General features: G+C 41.5%; 1 protein-coding gene across 1 annotated transcript in view; it reads right to left on the minus strand.

Moving 5' to 3' along the window:
* The window catches only part of LOC117825524 (tyrosine-protein kinase receptor UFO), a 32,971-nt gene extending 18,883 nt beyond the window's left edge, over positions 1-14,088 (minus strand). Inside the window, exons 1-6 of the mRNA XM_034701418.1 lie at positions 13,518-14,088; positions 9,398-9,608; positions 7,927-8,027; positions 7,633-7,815; positions 2,934-3,014; positions 2,719-2,834 (exon numbers count right to left, since the gene is read on the minus strand). Coding sequence (XP_034557309.1) covers positions 2,719-2,834; positions 2,934-3,014; positions 7,633-7,815; positions 7,927-8,027; positions 9,398-9,608; positions 13,518-13,671 — 846 coding nt within the window. The 5' untranslated portion in view covers positions 13,672-14,088. The remainder of the gene's footprint in view (positions 1-2,718; positions 2,835-2,933; positions 3,015-7,632; positions 7,816-7,926; positions 8,028-9,397; positions 9,609-13,517) is intronic.
* Between the last annotated feature and the right edge of the window lie 276 nt (positions 14,089-14,364).

Raw genomic sequence — 14,364 nt, forward strand, 5'->3', positions numbered from 1 at the left:
GACTCTGCTCCTGTTTTAGTGTTTTATGGTTTGTTTTTATTTATTGTTTCTTTTTTTTTTAGTCATGGTGTATTTATTGAGTCTTCCATACAGACAGACAAATACAACAAAGACAATACAGAAATAATAAAGAGAAAACCTGACAAAATTAAATACAACTGGCTTCCAGTCACTGGACAGCCAAGACAAAATGATATTAGAAAACAAAAAGCAAAATAAAGACAATAACAATTTAAAGGAGAAATATATAAATAAATTACATAAAAATAAATTAAAAAGTGCACCAGATCGCAGAGTTGGTGATTTTTACAGAGCCATACCCCTTTTTATCCGCGGCACTGTCAATCGTTCCACGTAGGAAATAAAAGGATACCATATTGTATCAAATTTCCCAGTTGATCCCCGTAGTGTGTGTCTTATCTTTTCGATTTTGAGAAAATACATCACCTCACAAATCCACCTGCTGAAAGTAGGAGGACGGTCACTCTTCCAATTCAAGAGAATGAGACGCCTCGCAAGAAGGGCTGAGTAGGCTATACGACTCAACTGCACTTTAGTCAGAGTGAGTTCCCCCGATTGCACCCCAAAAAGACCCAGAAAAGGACACGGTGTGATAGTTTGACCTGTAAGCTCTGAGTATACATCAAATATTGCAGACCAGAATGTTTTGAGGTTTGGACATGACCAAAAGGTGTGAATAAGACTGTCTGGAGCTTGTTTGCATCTGTCACATGTAGGGCTAACACCAGGGAAGATTCTGGAAAGCTTGACCTTTGACATATGGAGGCGGTTTATTTATTGTTTCTAATGTTTTATTGTTTTTATTATTTTGTTATCTTGTGTTTTAATTGTTTCATGCCTGTGTTGTTTGTCTATTTATGTACAGCACTCTGTTTTGGCTGTGGTTGTTTTTAAAGTGCTTTATAAATAAAGTTGAGTTGAGTTGAGTAATGTATCTTCATTATTAATACAGCAAGTTCAGTGTTCTCAAATAGTTTTGAAAACAGCATTCATGAAAAACTTGATGAAGATCATGGACACTTTTTCTTTTACAATCAAACTGTATTTGTTGATTTGTCTTGGACTGCAGGAGCTATAAAAGTTTTAAATCTAAAATAAACTATGTGAGTTTGCAGGGTAAAGTTTGATATTTAATAACATTGACATCAACAACAAAAACTTCCTCTTTTTTAAATCAAAATGTCCTTTTAGTTTTTTCATGTATTACTTCCCTTTCTTTGTACAGTCTGGTGGAAGAAAAGACAGGAGGTTGGAGTTTGGTACATACAGTAACAGAGGAGGGGGGGAGGGTCATTAAGTGGTAATTGCCAAAAATGGTGTAAAATCTGCTTCACTGCTGTTTTAAACATGACCCAGGCTGAGAAGGTGCACTGAAAGCAGAAGTCATCAAACACAATCACAGTCAGGAACCTGCTGCCTCTGCAAACTCTCCGTGGTAAACACATTTTAAGAGGAACACGAGCCAGGAAAAAAATCCTTCATTGCAGCAATTTTAAAACCACATTAAAGATGTTAATTTGGACTATTGTTCTCTGCAGCGTCGCTTATAAAGAAGCCGCTCCTGCAGGCTACAGACTGCACTTAGCAGGGTGGGCTTTAAGTAAGAGTTAAAAACGTCTAAATAACAGCGGCGACACAAACAGAGTAGATGTGTGAGGGCAGCAGGTGCTACTTTGAAGTGCTTTGACAATGACTTTACAAACAATATGAGTATTCAGACGTCCTGTAAGAAGCTGGGTGAGTGATGGCGTGAGCTGGTGGTGTGATTCAAAAGAATATTAAAGCCTATGAATGAGTGTGTGTGTGTGAGAAAGAGAGACAGAGAGAGAATGAGCTCCATTCCTGACTCGATGAATCACCGTCCAGCCTGTAAACAACTGTGTTTAATCTAATAGTACAGCTCAGCCCTGAGTCACACTTCATACTGCATTCCCCTTGAATGGCTCAGAGCTACAATACCTGCTGTCACTGCCTTTTCCTGTTTTCTTTGACTGACTTTCTCCTCAACTTTTGTTCTTCCTTTCTCTCTCACTCTGCTGTTCATTCTATCCTTTGTGCCGTCTGTCTTCAAGCTTTCTTTGTGCAGTACATTCATATCTCTCTGCTCTCCACACAGTTCTGTTTTCCATGTTTCTCTTCACCGCACAATGAGCCGTTAAATTCAGATTTTTGCCCCATTCTGCAGAGGCTGGCCCCTCGCCTTGTTCCCCATGAGGGTGAGGGGGGTGAGGAGGGGCTGAGGGGAGGGGCTGGGGGTAAGAACAGCAAGAGGTATGAGGGGCAGCTTTATTAGAACCAGACGTTTAGGGGTGGTGCTGCACTACTCCCTTCTTCAGGAGAAAATGTTCCTCCTCTCTGCTAAGAGCTGTAGTGGCCACAGCATAGTGGCAGAGAGACACAGAGAGAGAGAGAGAGGGAGAGAGAGAGAGGGAGAGAGAGAGGGAGAGAGAGAGAGAGAGAGAGAGAGAGAGAGAGACAGAGAGAGAGGGAGTGGTGCTACATATGATTAGTCCAGGAGGCCACTTTCCCAGAGTGAAACCTGATCCACTGGTACATGAATAAAGCAGGGAGGGTAGAGGATGAGTTTAAAGAAGAAAAGGAAAGCAAACTCTCCTTCCTTTAAAAACTAGACTAGAGTCCTCGAAACAAAGGAAGAGTTTGAAAGGCAGGGCAAACATTTATCCAATGTCACCTCACCTGAACTGAACAACGGACAATCGGGTAGTCGCCTCCAAAGCCAGGCCGCCATGATAAACGAAGACTGGTCGGCGTGGTCTCCACAGATCTCAGATTCTGAGGCTGGGATGGAAGAACTAAAGAAAGGAAGAACATAAGGCATTAAAAATACAAATGTAATAGTGAAGAATCATTTAGAAGGGGGTGAAAGAATGTTAAAACAATGTGATGCCTACCAGTAATAGTTCCAGATCCAGAGGTGGCCACACCTTTGCGGTTGTGAGCCTCACAAGAAAAGGTGCTGGTCCTGTTTAAACCTGGACGGGAAACAACACATGCGTGTGAAGCAGGAACATTCAGCGTATTCCTAAAAAACCAAGGAACTGAGCTCAGCATGAAAAAAGTGTGAAAGTTCAAACTGAAGTGAGAATAGTGTGGCGGTAATAGCTTCCATACGGTAAGGTGATATCTCAGTCAAAGGGGTTTTGGTAAGTTTGGAGTTAGTGTTTGCTTGACAGAAGCAGACTCAGGGGGTCTCAGAGGCAGAGCGGAATACATTAAAAAGACTCCAGGTGCCTGCATGCACTAAATAACATTTCCTCCACTGGAATGGACATCCAATGTGTCAAGAATGCATGTATTCTTTTATGCCCTGATACATTTTTACACCTTTTTCAATCAACTTTGGTCGTTTGATGCTGGAGTAAAAGATCAGATAATCAACATAGTAGCACTGATATTATGAATATAATATAATAATAAACTTTATTTATATAGCACTTTTCTTAACAAGGTTACAAAGTGCTTCACAACAAAAAAGCAGAGAGTTACAAAGCATAAAAAATGGTGCAAACAGGGAGAAGAAAAAGACAGACATCTGAATGCAGAGCACATTCAAGAATTAGGGGTGGAGAAATGCCTTCTTATATAAAAATGTTTTTAGGGAGGATTTAAAAGCAGTTAAGGTTGTGGACTGTCAGGAGTTCCACAGTCTTGGAGCTCTGATTGAAAAGGCCCGGTCACTTTTTGTTTTAAGGCGGGATCTTGGCACAACCAGCAGAGATGCATCCACAGACCTGAGGAGCCACCCAGGCACATAGGGGGTTAAAAGGTCTCTTAAATAGTTTGAGGCCTGTCCATTAACATTTAAAAGTAATCAATAAAATCTTAAAATCAACATGATAAATAATTAGCAGGACAGGAGTGATGTGTTGGTATTTTGATGTGCCTGTTAAAATCTGAGAGGCTGCATTTTGGACTAGCTGGAGTCTGTGGAGGGAGCTCTGACTGATATCTGTTAAAGGTGCATTACAAAAACCAAGACTAGAAAAAATCAAAGCATGGATGACTTTGGACAGATCGGAGGGGGAAAGGAAAGATCTTCTTTTGGAGATCTGTTTGAGGTGAAAAAAAAAGGATTTAACAGTTTTTTTTTTTACATGAGTGTCAAAGCAAAGATCTGAACTGCAAGTGTAAAGATTTTTATGTTAAAACTGAAGTAATTCTGGTTGAAAATGTTTAAGTTTTGCAGCAACTTAGTCTCACATAACTCCTTTAAACAGCACTTCAAAGTTTTTTGTAAACTAACAACTATATTTCCTTCAAACAGCTTCTAGTCTTTAGACTCTCTGATGACTTTCCGGGCAGGAAGTTCAACTTTTTTCAATCAGATTGACATAAAGCCTTAAATAAAATGTGGAACTTACACTGACATTAATCACACTTAGCTCATTCTGAAACCTAAGTATCTCTATCACCAAGAGTCTGATGTTGTGTGAGTTCTTGATTCATGCAAATAGTTCATGGTGAAGAAGAGAAGTTGAATGTTTCTAAAGAGTCTGTAACAAAGAGAGCTGACATGTTGAGGTCCAGGTGAAAGAACTGGAGCTGCTGCCCTGCAGAGGCTGGGGCTCCTCTAAAGGGGGCAAAACCCTGACACATGCTGACATTCAACAGAGAATGAGTCCTCTCACAAAGTGACTCAGAGCATGCTCACACATGCTTGAATCATTCCACAACACAGGCGAATACACACACACACACACACACAGACTGAAACATGTGACATTTGAGTATTATCACTGTTATCTAACACCCTGACATTGTCAATCAGCCACAAACTGAGGCTCACACAGCATTACGCAGTGTTGCTCTGCGCCGACGGCACCATGCCTCCATTGTGCTGGGGCCGGAAAAAGAACAGGGGGTACGATCCTCTCTTGGTGAAGTGAGGGATTGTGAGAGAGGGACAGAAGGGAGGGCTGATGGGATGACCACTGCCTGTGTGGGTGAATTAACTGCTCATCAGGCCATAGTCAAAATGCACCATTCGCCCCTTGTGTCTCTTTCCTTCCCCTTTAGCAAAACCGCAACACAGCATCCCCCTGGTCAGCTGAAGCTGTCATGATCGGTCACCAGGAGGAACACACAAGCGTCCCAGCATTGGCCAACAGTGCTGATGTCAGCTGGGGAAGAGTACAGTGCTTCCCTTTCTTGGATGACATGAGAAGTACATCAGAAAGTATCAGGGCTGTGACAGGTTGCTCTTTTGGTTGTTTGATTTATGACTCTGCATGCATGCTTCAATTTTACTTTTATTACCTATAGATAGGGCTGCAATGATAAGTCGATATAATTGATTACGTTGACGTGGAAAATGTAGCGTTGACGCGTCATATTATTGTTGTTTATTATTATTGTTGTATGATAAAATAACATGCAGGCCGGGACATGTACATGTTGTCTCTTTTCTGTTCCTGTTAATACCAGCCTTCATTCTGAGTTGTAAAATTTTGTCTGATTTGAAGCAGATTACTATTAATCTAATAAGATATTTATATTTACGCAGTAAGAGATCAGTGATAATTTGTTTTACTGCACGGTTATAAAACATGATATGATAAGATAAGATATTACTTTATTAATCCCCCAGGGGGGGAAATTCAGTTGTTACAGCAACCCAGACATAAGTACAATCAAGAAGAAGTTTCAATAAGTAAAATAAAATAAAAATAATAAAATAATAGAAAATTAAAAAAAATAGAAAAAAATAATAAAATAAAATAAAAATAATTAAATAAATAAAATAAATAAATAAAAATAAAATAGAAAATAAAAATAAAATAAAAATAAAATAGAAAATAAAAATAATAATAAAATAAAATAAAAATAATAAAATAATAGAAAATAAAAAAAATAATAAAATAAAATAAAATAAATTAAAATTATTAATTAAATTAAATAAATAAATAAAAATAACATAAAATAAAATAAAAATAAAAATGAAATAAAATAAAGATAGATAAATAAAGATAAAATATAGTTTAGATATATACAATGATATATACAGCCTTAAAATAGTAAAATAATACAACAACAACAATACTCTATTTCTTTCCTTCCATTTAAGTTGTGCTAAGCAAAGGCATCTGGATGAGTTTGTGATGAGGAGAGACTCATGCAGCCCTCAAATACTTGAGCCAAATAATCGTGACTAATCGGCTAATCGAAATATAATCAATAGATTAGTCAACACTAAAAATAATCGTTATTTGCAGCCCTGCCTATAAATCAACTACCTTTCTGTATTGATAGAGAAGTGTTTGAAGTAAATCTTGTGGATCTTTATCTTTAGCACAGGTCTTAAATCTTTATCAATAAAGTGGGAATGTTTTTCTGAAACAAACAGCCACAATACTTTTAGCTGAAAACAACTGAATGCATTTGATTGGCTAAGGCATTCACCAATCAATAATTTGCTGTGCTTCTCTTTAGGATTTTAGTGTCTGGCTTGAAGCATTTGAAACCAATCTTCCTGATCAGCTTGCTCCTAAAACTTGTGAACATAGCAAACAAAGAGCTTTAGTTTCTGCACTGTCCATCAAATGTGAATGGAAACTTCCTCCGACTGAGCCACAGGGATGTGTTTTGCTCTGGACTTCTTCATGGTTGGCATGTACTTCATGCCATTCCCCTTTATGGGCCTATTGAAAGATTATTTATGTTTTCCCTGGTCTGAACCTGTGGTCTGCCAACGCAGCTGTCCATTCCAAAGATGTGAGTGTAGGTTACCGTCAAACAGGGCCCTGGTCAGCAGCAACCAGCCAGTGTGCTTAGATGAGTCAAACCAGATCCTATCACCAGCCACTGCCGCCCGCTCCTTCCTCCTTCCGTCTGACTCAGCCTGTCCTCCTACCGCTGGACTTAACACGAACTAGCTAACTGGCAGGCAGCTGTGGTTTGCATTCAAGCAGCAACAGAAGCCTTTTTCTCCTTGTTTCTTTAATCTCCCCATGTCCTCTGCCCATCTATTTTTCCTTCCCCCTCGAGTCCCTCTCGTGCCGGCCGCTCAGCCTTTACCCATCGACCACACAACCACCAGACGAGTCCTTTATGTATCCACTTGGCATTGTGCCAGCCTGCTCTCTGGTGAGGAGGGGGGTCATTTGGTGGTTTTGTTTAATCCATGGAGGAGGGGACTTAAAAGCCTTTTAAACTTAGGGAGATAGTTGCTGAGTTGCTTTTGAAGCAGTGAATATTAATCAGCCTAAATAGGTTTTAGAAGAATCCTCTTGCAGCTACTTGAAAGTTTGATATTTTGCTGCACAAGTTGCAGGTTAAATGTTCAATTAATCAACCATTGACCTTTTATCGTCTATAATTTGGATCTTTAAAGTCTTGTGTGCCGCAAAAGTGCTGGACTTGCTTGAAAATATAAAACAATTTGAAGTCATCATCTCAAGAACTACCAACACATTCTAAGCTTAATGAAGTAAACAATCAGGAAACACTTCCCAGAGTGTTTTACCGTCACTGAACATCAGGCTGCGTCATTTCAAAGTGAGGGGCTGACTGAGGCTGTGTGTTTTAATGGTTAACTAAGCTGTGTACATGGAGCTTAAGCCTGCTGGAGTAATAAAGAGTGAAAGACGATACCTGCTAGGTTGAGTGTTGAGGGCGACAGGGCCACCGGGTCCGTCAGGGAGTTGAGAGGAGCCCCGTCCTGCAGCCAGATGACACGCACTGGATCCGGAGGTCCGTGTGCCACACACCTCAGGCTCAGGGATAGGTTGGCCACTACAGATATGTGCTGGGGTTCCACCGAGAAATGAGGAAGGCCTGTTGAGGAGGAATTAGCTGAATCAGGGTCTCGACCTTATCCAAATAAAAAAGCTCGGCTCTCAGAGGAGACCTGCTTATTTTTGTAGCTGTGGCTGGAGATGAACTCACCCTCCAGCTGGATTCCCCCCTCCTCAGAGAGAGTCTGATGGTTTTCAGAAAAGACGGCACATCGATAGGAGCCCATGTCGAGCAGGTGGACCTTTTCAATACTGTTTGGTGTGCACAAGGATATTATCAGACAGGTTGCAAAAGGATTGAGCAATAAACAAACTATCTAATAAAGAAGCATGATTACTTTCCTTCCTTCCCATCTAATAATACCTGGATTAAATATATTAGATGAAAGAAGGAGAGCTGTAGTGTGTAGACTCATTTATTTTTACTTAATTTCAAAGTGCTGAGGTGCTGGTTTTAGGCTTGGGTTTAAAGCGTGCACCCCATGTACAGAGACGTTTTCCCCCACGTTCTGCTCCCCACATTTCTTATCTCTATTCTGCTGTCCTATCAAATAACTAGGGATGCACCGACCCAATCCTGGTATCGGATATCGGCTAGATCGGACTCAAAAAGCAAGATCGGATATCGGTGAAAAGGGGCCGATATATAGTGCCGATCCATATGGCAGATCTATTCATCTCAGTTCTATGCTTTTCTGTGTTTACAGCCATGTGCGTCTCCTACGTCACCAACGCCAGCCGGTCTGTGCATTTTAGCCCAGCAGAGCATGATGGAGGAGAACTACAGAGGCTCTGCAGTTTAGGTGCATGTCACGCTTCTTTTGCTAACAACTCCGCCGGAAACTTGCAACATGTGCAGCGCTAATGTTTCGACGGATGGAAGCCCAAGGAGGAAGTTTACGTCAGCTGTAGCCGACTGCAAAGAAGGAAGAAACCTTCTATTAATCAATGGATTCAAAGTGTGAAAAAACGGACAGGTTGTTGGATTTAATTGTTCCGGATCCTTGAAATGAAGGGATTCCAGCCTCTGGTTTAGCACTTGGAACCTAGGTACAGTTCACCATCAAGTCAGAAAAGCCTGAAGTTGCCAAAACATGATTCTATCCTCACGTTTAAGGAATAGTGATTGTTAAATCAATACCAGGATCGGCTAGTATCGGTATCAGCATATACCAAAGCCCAGGTATCAATATCAGTATCAGGACCTAAAAAGTAGGATCGGTGCATCCCTACTAATAACTAACTATAACTATATCTAATAAAGGCAAAAATGCTGCAAAAAATATCTAAGAATTAGACTTAAAAATGTCAAATGACCCAGTGTGGCTTCATTGAAGAGGACAGTGCATGTTAATAACCATCAGTAAATAGTAGTGGATAGGAACATGCTGGAGTTGAACAGAGGGCTGATTTACATCTGCAGTACATGTGGACTTAATCCAGCAAAGATTCTGGTTAAACAGGGTGAAAAAGAAAAGGTGGACGAACAGGAAACAACTACAATCACAGTGGATGCATTATTGACATTTTTAGGTCAGGTGTGGCCGCTTCACCTCCTTTGTTGTTAAATCCCATGAAATGACAGCAGCTAGCGTGTGTGAAGACAAACTATAATGACCCACCTGAGCGTGCTCATTATCGTCCAACTGTTCCTGCCGGTGTGAACTTGAACCTGGTTGGTTTCAGCGTCAGGAAGTGGCTCGCCGTTTCTCAGCCAGAGCACATCAGGAGGGTCCTCTTCCTCGCCCCCGGTGCCTTTCAGGGTGCAGTGCATTTCCACGGGTTTCTCCAGGGAGGAGATGATGGTAGTGGGACTCCGCTCAAACGTCATATCTTTCATAGAGAGAGGGGAGAATTAAGGGTTGAAACAAAAACTTTAACAACTAGGTCAAACTGTCACTTCTGAGAGCTGGAACAGGTTATCACTCAGTGGATATAAAATGTAAAATAAAGTAGAATGATTTGGTATTTGACCCTAAACCGTGATTATAAATGATCTGAATATCTGTACAGTGTCAGAGATACCAAACAGTGAGTGAGTGACCACCAGCTAGCTGTAGAGACAGGGAGACATGGGCAGACATGGCTGCCCAGAGAGGAGCGTCTATGTGCTCACTGCTCTACAGGGGGACATACAGACAGAGATGCACTTCCTCCTCCACTGCAGCAAGTTCTCTTTATTAAGAGATTCCCACTACAGGGAAATTACTAAAATTGTAACACACTTCCCAACATGAACCCCAGAAGAGAAACTGTCAGTTCTCCTGGGGGAAGGGTCAGCAGCTCCTCTGGCTGCTAAATATGTGTCTGCCTGTCACAGCCTGAGGGACGCACCATCCCATGGTATCTGATTTTGGGTGAAGGTTTTATGAGCATACCGCATCAAGTGAGATATGCTGATATGTAATATATATAATATGTAATGAATATAATATGATATGAATATATATGTAATGTATGAATTGTATGTGCTTTGGCAACAACATGTCTTTGTTCATGCCAATAAAGCAAATTTAATTTAATTGAAATGTGCCAAAATGTCAAACTTTGGCTGCATTCAGCTCCTGAGATGTAATGATTTGCACTTTTCCTATTCATGCAAAACATGATTTAAAAAATAATCAATTAGGCAGATAACAAAAATAAGTAGCAGCTCTAAAAGTTGGGTGATTCACAGGGATTCTTATGAACACAGTCAACATGACCTGATTTAAAAGCATCACATTTTCTCACCAACATCACGAGGAACTACTATTCAACAAGTTTTACTTTCAACTTTGAGTAAATTGCTGATTTTTCATTTCATGCAGTGGATCAAGTCAACCTTAAGTTCCCTATTGTTTAAAGTAACCATCAATTAGTGTTATTTAGTCCAAACCAAGTGAGATTCAAGTCATAGTGATAAAAAAACACAGAGAAAAGCTGCAAATCTTTCCATTTGAGAAGCAAATATGTTCTTTAACAAATGGCTTAAACATGAATATGACTAATCACCAGAGCTGTTGTTGACATATCAATTAATCAAGTTATCCCCCCACCACTAAAGTCATCATTAGGTTGTGTGCTTCCTCTGATAAAAGTTGTTTGATAACAGCCTTCGAACTGAGAGTTCATCCAGCCCACTGCTTTTTGAATGACTCTGGTTATCTGGTGTCCCTGGCTGACAGACAGGCTGACCTGCGAAGGACAGAAAGGATACACCGCACAAAAGGATCCTTGTTAGCTTGACGGCCGCTCCTGCAGCTCCGGCAGTGTCAGAGCACAGAGAGCTCAACGCAAACACTTCAAATATTCAGGGTTTCTCTCTCTAACACTAATGATAGGCCTGCAGGTCGTCTGCCAAGATGTCTGTGAATCTGTTAAACATGCAGAAAATGACTCAGGCAGGGTCATCGTGAATATGAAGGGGGGAAGTTCTGCTTTACATACTTATGTGACATTAAGAGAAATGAGAAGTATTCTGGAGAACGTGTAGGCTGAGGCACGCATGCAGTGCCAAGGATAAAGGAATGGGAGTCTGCAAGGACACATTTTCTTTTAAATGCATTAAATAAATGCTCTAAAGAGTGGAGACAAGATAAGGTGTAACCACTCCTTAGCTCAATAAAGTAGATAAAAGACAAATGCATGAGAATTTTTGAACTTGGCTTGTGTTTCTTGAATTTCAAACAAGGATAAATCACGCTTGTTTCACTGAGTGATGATGCCTGTAAAGATTTTCTCAAGCTTGTCAACCCGCCCTCCTAGTCTGTTTCATGGCCAACCTTCAACCTCTGACCCCTGCACCGTGACCCCCAGAGGACTCCACTACAACCTATCTCACGCAAATGCACATAATTCAGCTGCTGGTGAAAACAGACCTGTAATGTAAATAGCACACTTTGGAGAGACTTTATTTTACTTATACTATAAACACATCCCTTGATCCTGTAAATGTGCACGTATACTCCTAACATGCAAACACAACCAGGCCTTCAAAAAGCTTGTTCAGGGAGTGTGCAATAAATGAAGAGGCCCGCTGTGTCTCTGCTTCACCGCCTCTCCGTCTCTGTGTGTGCTTTTTGGCGTAAAAAAGTCATTCCTCCCTTTATTTTTAAGCTTGGCTGAGCTCTTTCAAGAATCTGCATGACCCTGACTTTGTTTTTCTTTCATGGCCTTATTGAACAAAAACAGCCCTACTTTCTGTCTCTGTCTCTTCGGGCTGCTTTTATATAATGATAAGCTTGTAAACCTTTTAATGCAGAGGTAGACAGAGAGGGCAGGCTGTAGTTAAACTCTGTGTGTGCATGTGTGTGTGTTTATGTGTGGGGGCCTGTCTGCAGTGATTCATTTGTGCACAACTACTCCATCTCCTCCCTTTTGTCCCCCGAATTCCCTCGAGGTCCCACACTTTCTTCATGGTCTGCCTCTCTCCCAGCCCGTCTCTTACTCCTACTCCGATCGTGGAGAAAAGCTCAGATGTTAAATGTCAGTGGACATGCACATACCAAAAATACCCAGCACAGTCCAAGCATTTATCTTCCTCTCACTCCCTCCTTTATCTTTTTGGGCTTTTTAACTCTACGTAATTCAGCCCCTCCATTCACTGCCGCGCCTTTGCCCTTTTCCCATTTAGCCTTCTTTTCATGCCATTCTTCGGATTCATCGCTACACATTTTGCCACCTCCCCTCCCAACTCTTTCCCCTCCACTCTTGCCCCCGTACCCCATCCATCAAATCACTGCTTCAGTCTGACTCAGACCAACTCTGACTCACAAACCAAAGCCCTTCGCCCCTCCTCATCCCTTTACTCCTGAGCCACAGCTATTCCTTCATTCTAATAGGAACTGAGACATTAGGAAAAAATCTCTTTGAATTATCAGTCTGAGCTTATAAATCATGGAAGTATCTGTCTCTCCTTGTTATGCATCTGCAGACAGCAGAGCTCCCAGAGAGACTCTGAACACCATGATGGTCTGAGCATGTGAGCTGACAGGTGGAGGCCCCTGGAGGGACCCCATGTTTTCATCCTGTGATGGATTACAACATGTCAACAGCAAAGTTTAACAGATAGGTGCTCTAAAAGATGATTGGCAGAATATCCAGGGTTTGTGAGACTCATGGAAAATGACTAATTACAGTTTTTGATCCTACTTTCTATGAAACCCTGTGTTATGCTTCTGAAGTGACTTTAGGGATTTTCTCACTTCCTGGCAAGATTTATTTAACCCCTTACCCTTTTCCTTGCCTGGAATACATCTCTCAGAATTCCATACTATTCCGGAAATGCCATGACTGGTGGGAATCTCTGTCTGGATACCTTGTTTGGATCAGTTCCCAGGAAGAGTGCACATTTTGCAAATGGGATGAATCCTGCAGCTGCTCTTAAAACATGACCCCTCGATGCAGCTTTTAATGCCAGTCAACAACAACAAAATCTGCTCCATCACATTTATCTAGTCTGTCACTACAGCAGTCAGTTAAACATCCTTAATCTATAAACAAAAAAAGAACTTTTCTGTTTTTGTTTGGTCACCTACAAGTCTTTTATGAGCGTAAAGAATTCCTTCATGTCTGCCAGATGTTGAACACACTTGCAGCTGTGGTTGAACTCACAAACCCAAAGCAAATTGATTTAATGAGTTAGAAGCAGGGGGCTGACTAGGCTAATTGCTCATTATGATGTTTTCCCTTGCACTTAAGTTGACAAACAACAGAGAAGATTGGATAAAAGCTTCCTGATGCGCAATGATTTCACCTTACCTGTCAGTTCACCTGCAGAAACTGGACTCCAAGCAGATACAAGGACGGTGAGGATCAAAACAGACCACTTCAATCGGCTCATGGTTTTAGTTGAGAAGAGACAACATGTGGAAATAAGAGGAGAAGTCATCTTGGAAACATCAGCGGACTCCATCACCGCATCTCAGCAGCTCCCAAGATCCAAAGTTAAAGTTTCACTGTGAGGAACAAAGTGTGGTTATCCAAAGATGGGACCAAAGAAAACCCGATCCAGTCGTTTCAGTTCCCTTTTCTGAGGAGACGGTTCTCCTCTCTGAGTAGTCTTTTTCCCTTAGTGTTGTTGTTTTGGTTAATCCCAACACGGAGTAGCCTACCATCAAAGTCAGCGAGGAAAAAAAGCGCACAGCGAGAAAAAAAAAGCGCACAGCCAAAAGCGCAGCAAAACTTTAGTCCGAGGAGAGATCCCGAGGAATCAAAGTCGATCCACTTCCAGAGACACTGAGAATGTGTTTAAACCAAAGTCCAAAGTCTCTCCTGCCCACCGGTTCCCTCAGACTCCCTCAGACGTTCCCCTGCCTCGGTCTTGTCCCTCTCCCCCTTCAAACAGGATTCAAATTCCTCAACTCAAGTTCTTTCCACCCTCCTCCTCCTCCCTCCTCACCCCTCCCTCCTCCTCCTCCTCCTGAGTCTCCCTCCTTTTCTCAGAGGATGTGAGAAACCCTGCGGCATGCTGATTGTCTCTACACAATCACCCATTCGCTTTTTAATTACGCACGGATCCCCAGAGGTTGTAAATAGCCCCCCGTAAATCACTCGTTTCCCGCTTTAATGTGTGTCAGACTGAGGCTATAACAGACCTGAGCAGTGT

This window comes from Notolabrus celidotus, chromosome 14, assembly GCF_009762535.1.
Source record: "Notolabrus celidotus isolate fNotCel1 chromosome 14, fNotCel1.pri, whole genome shotgun sequence".
In the NCBI taxonomy this organism is placed as follows: Eukaryota; Metazoa; Chordata; class Actinopteri; order Labriformes; family Labridae; genus Notolabrus; species Notolabrus celidotus.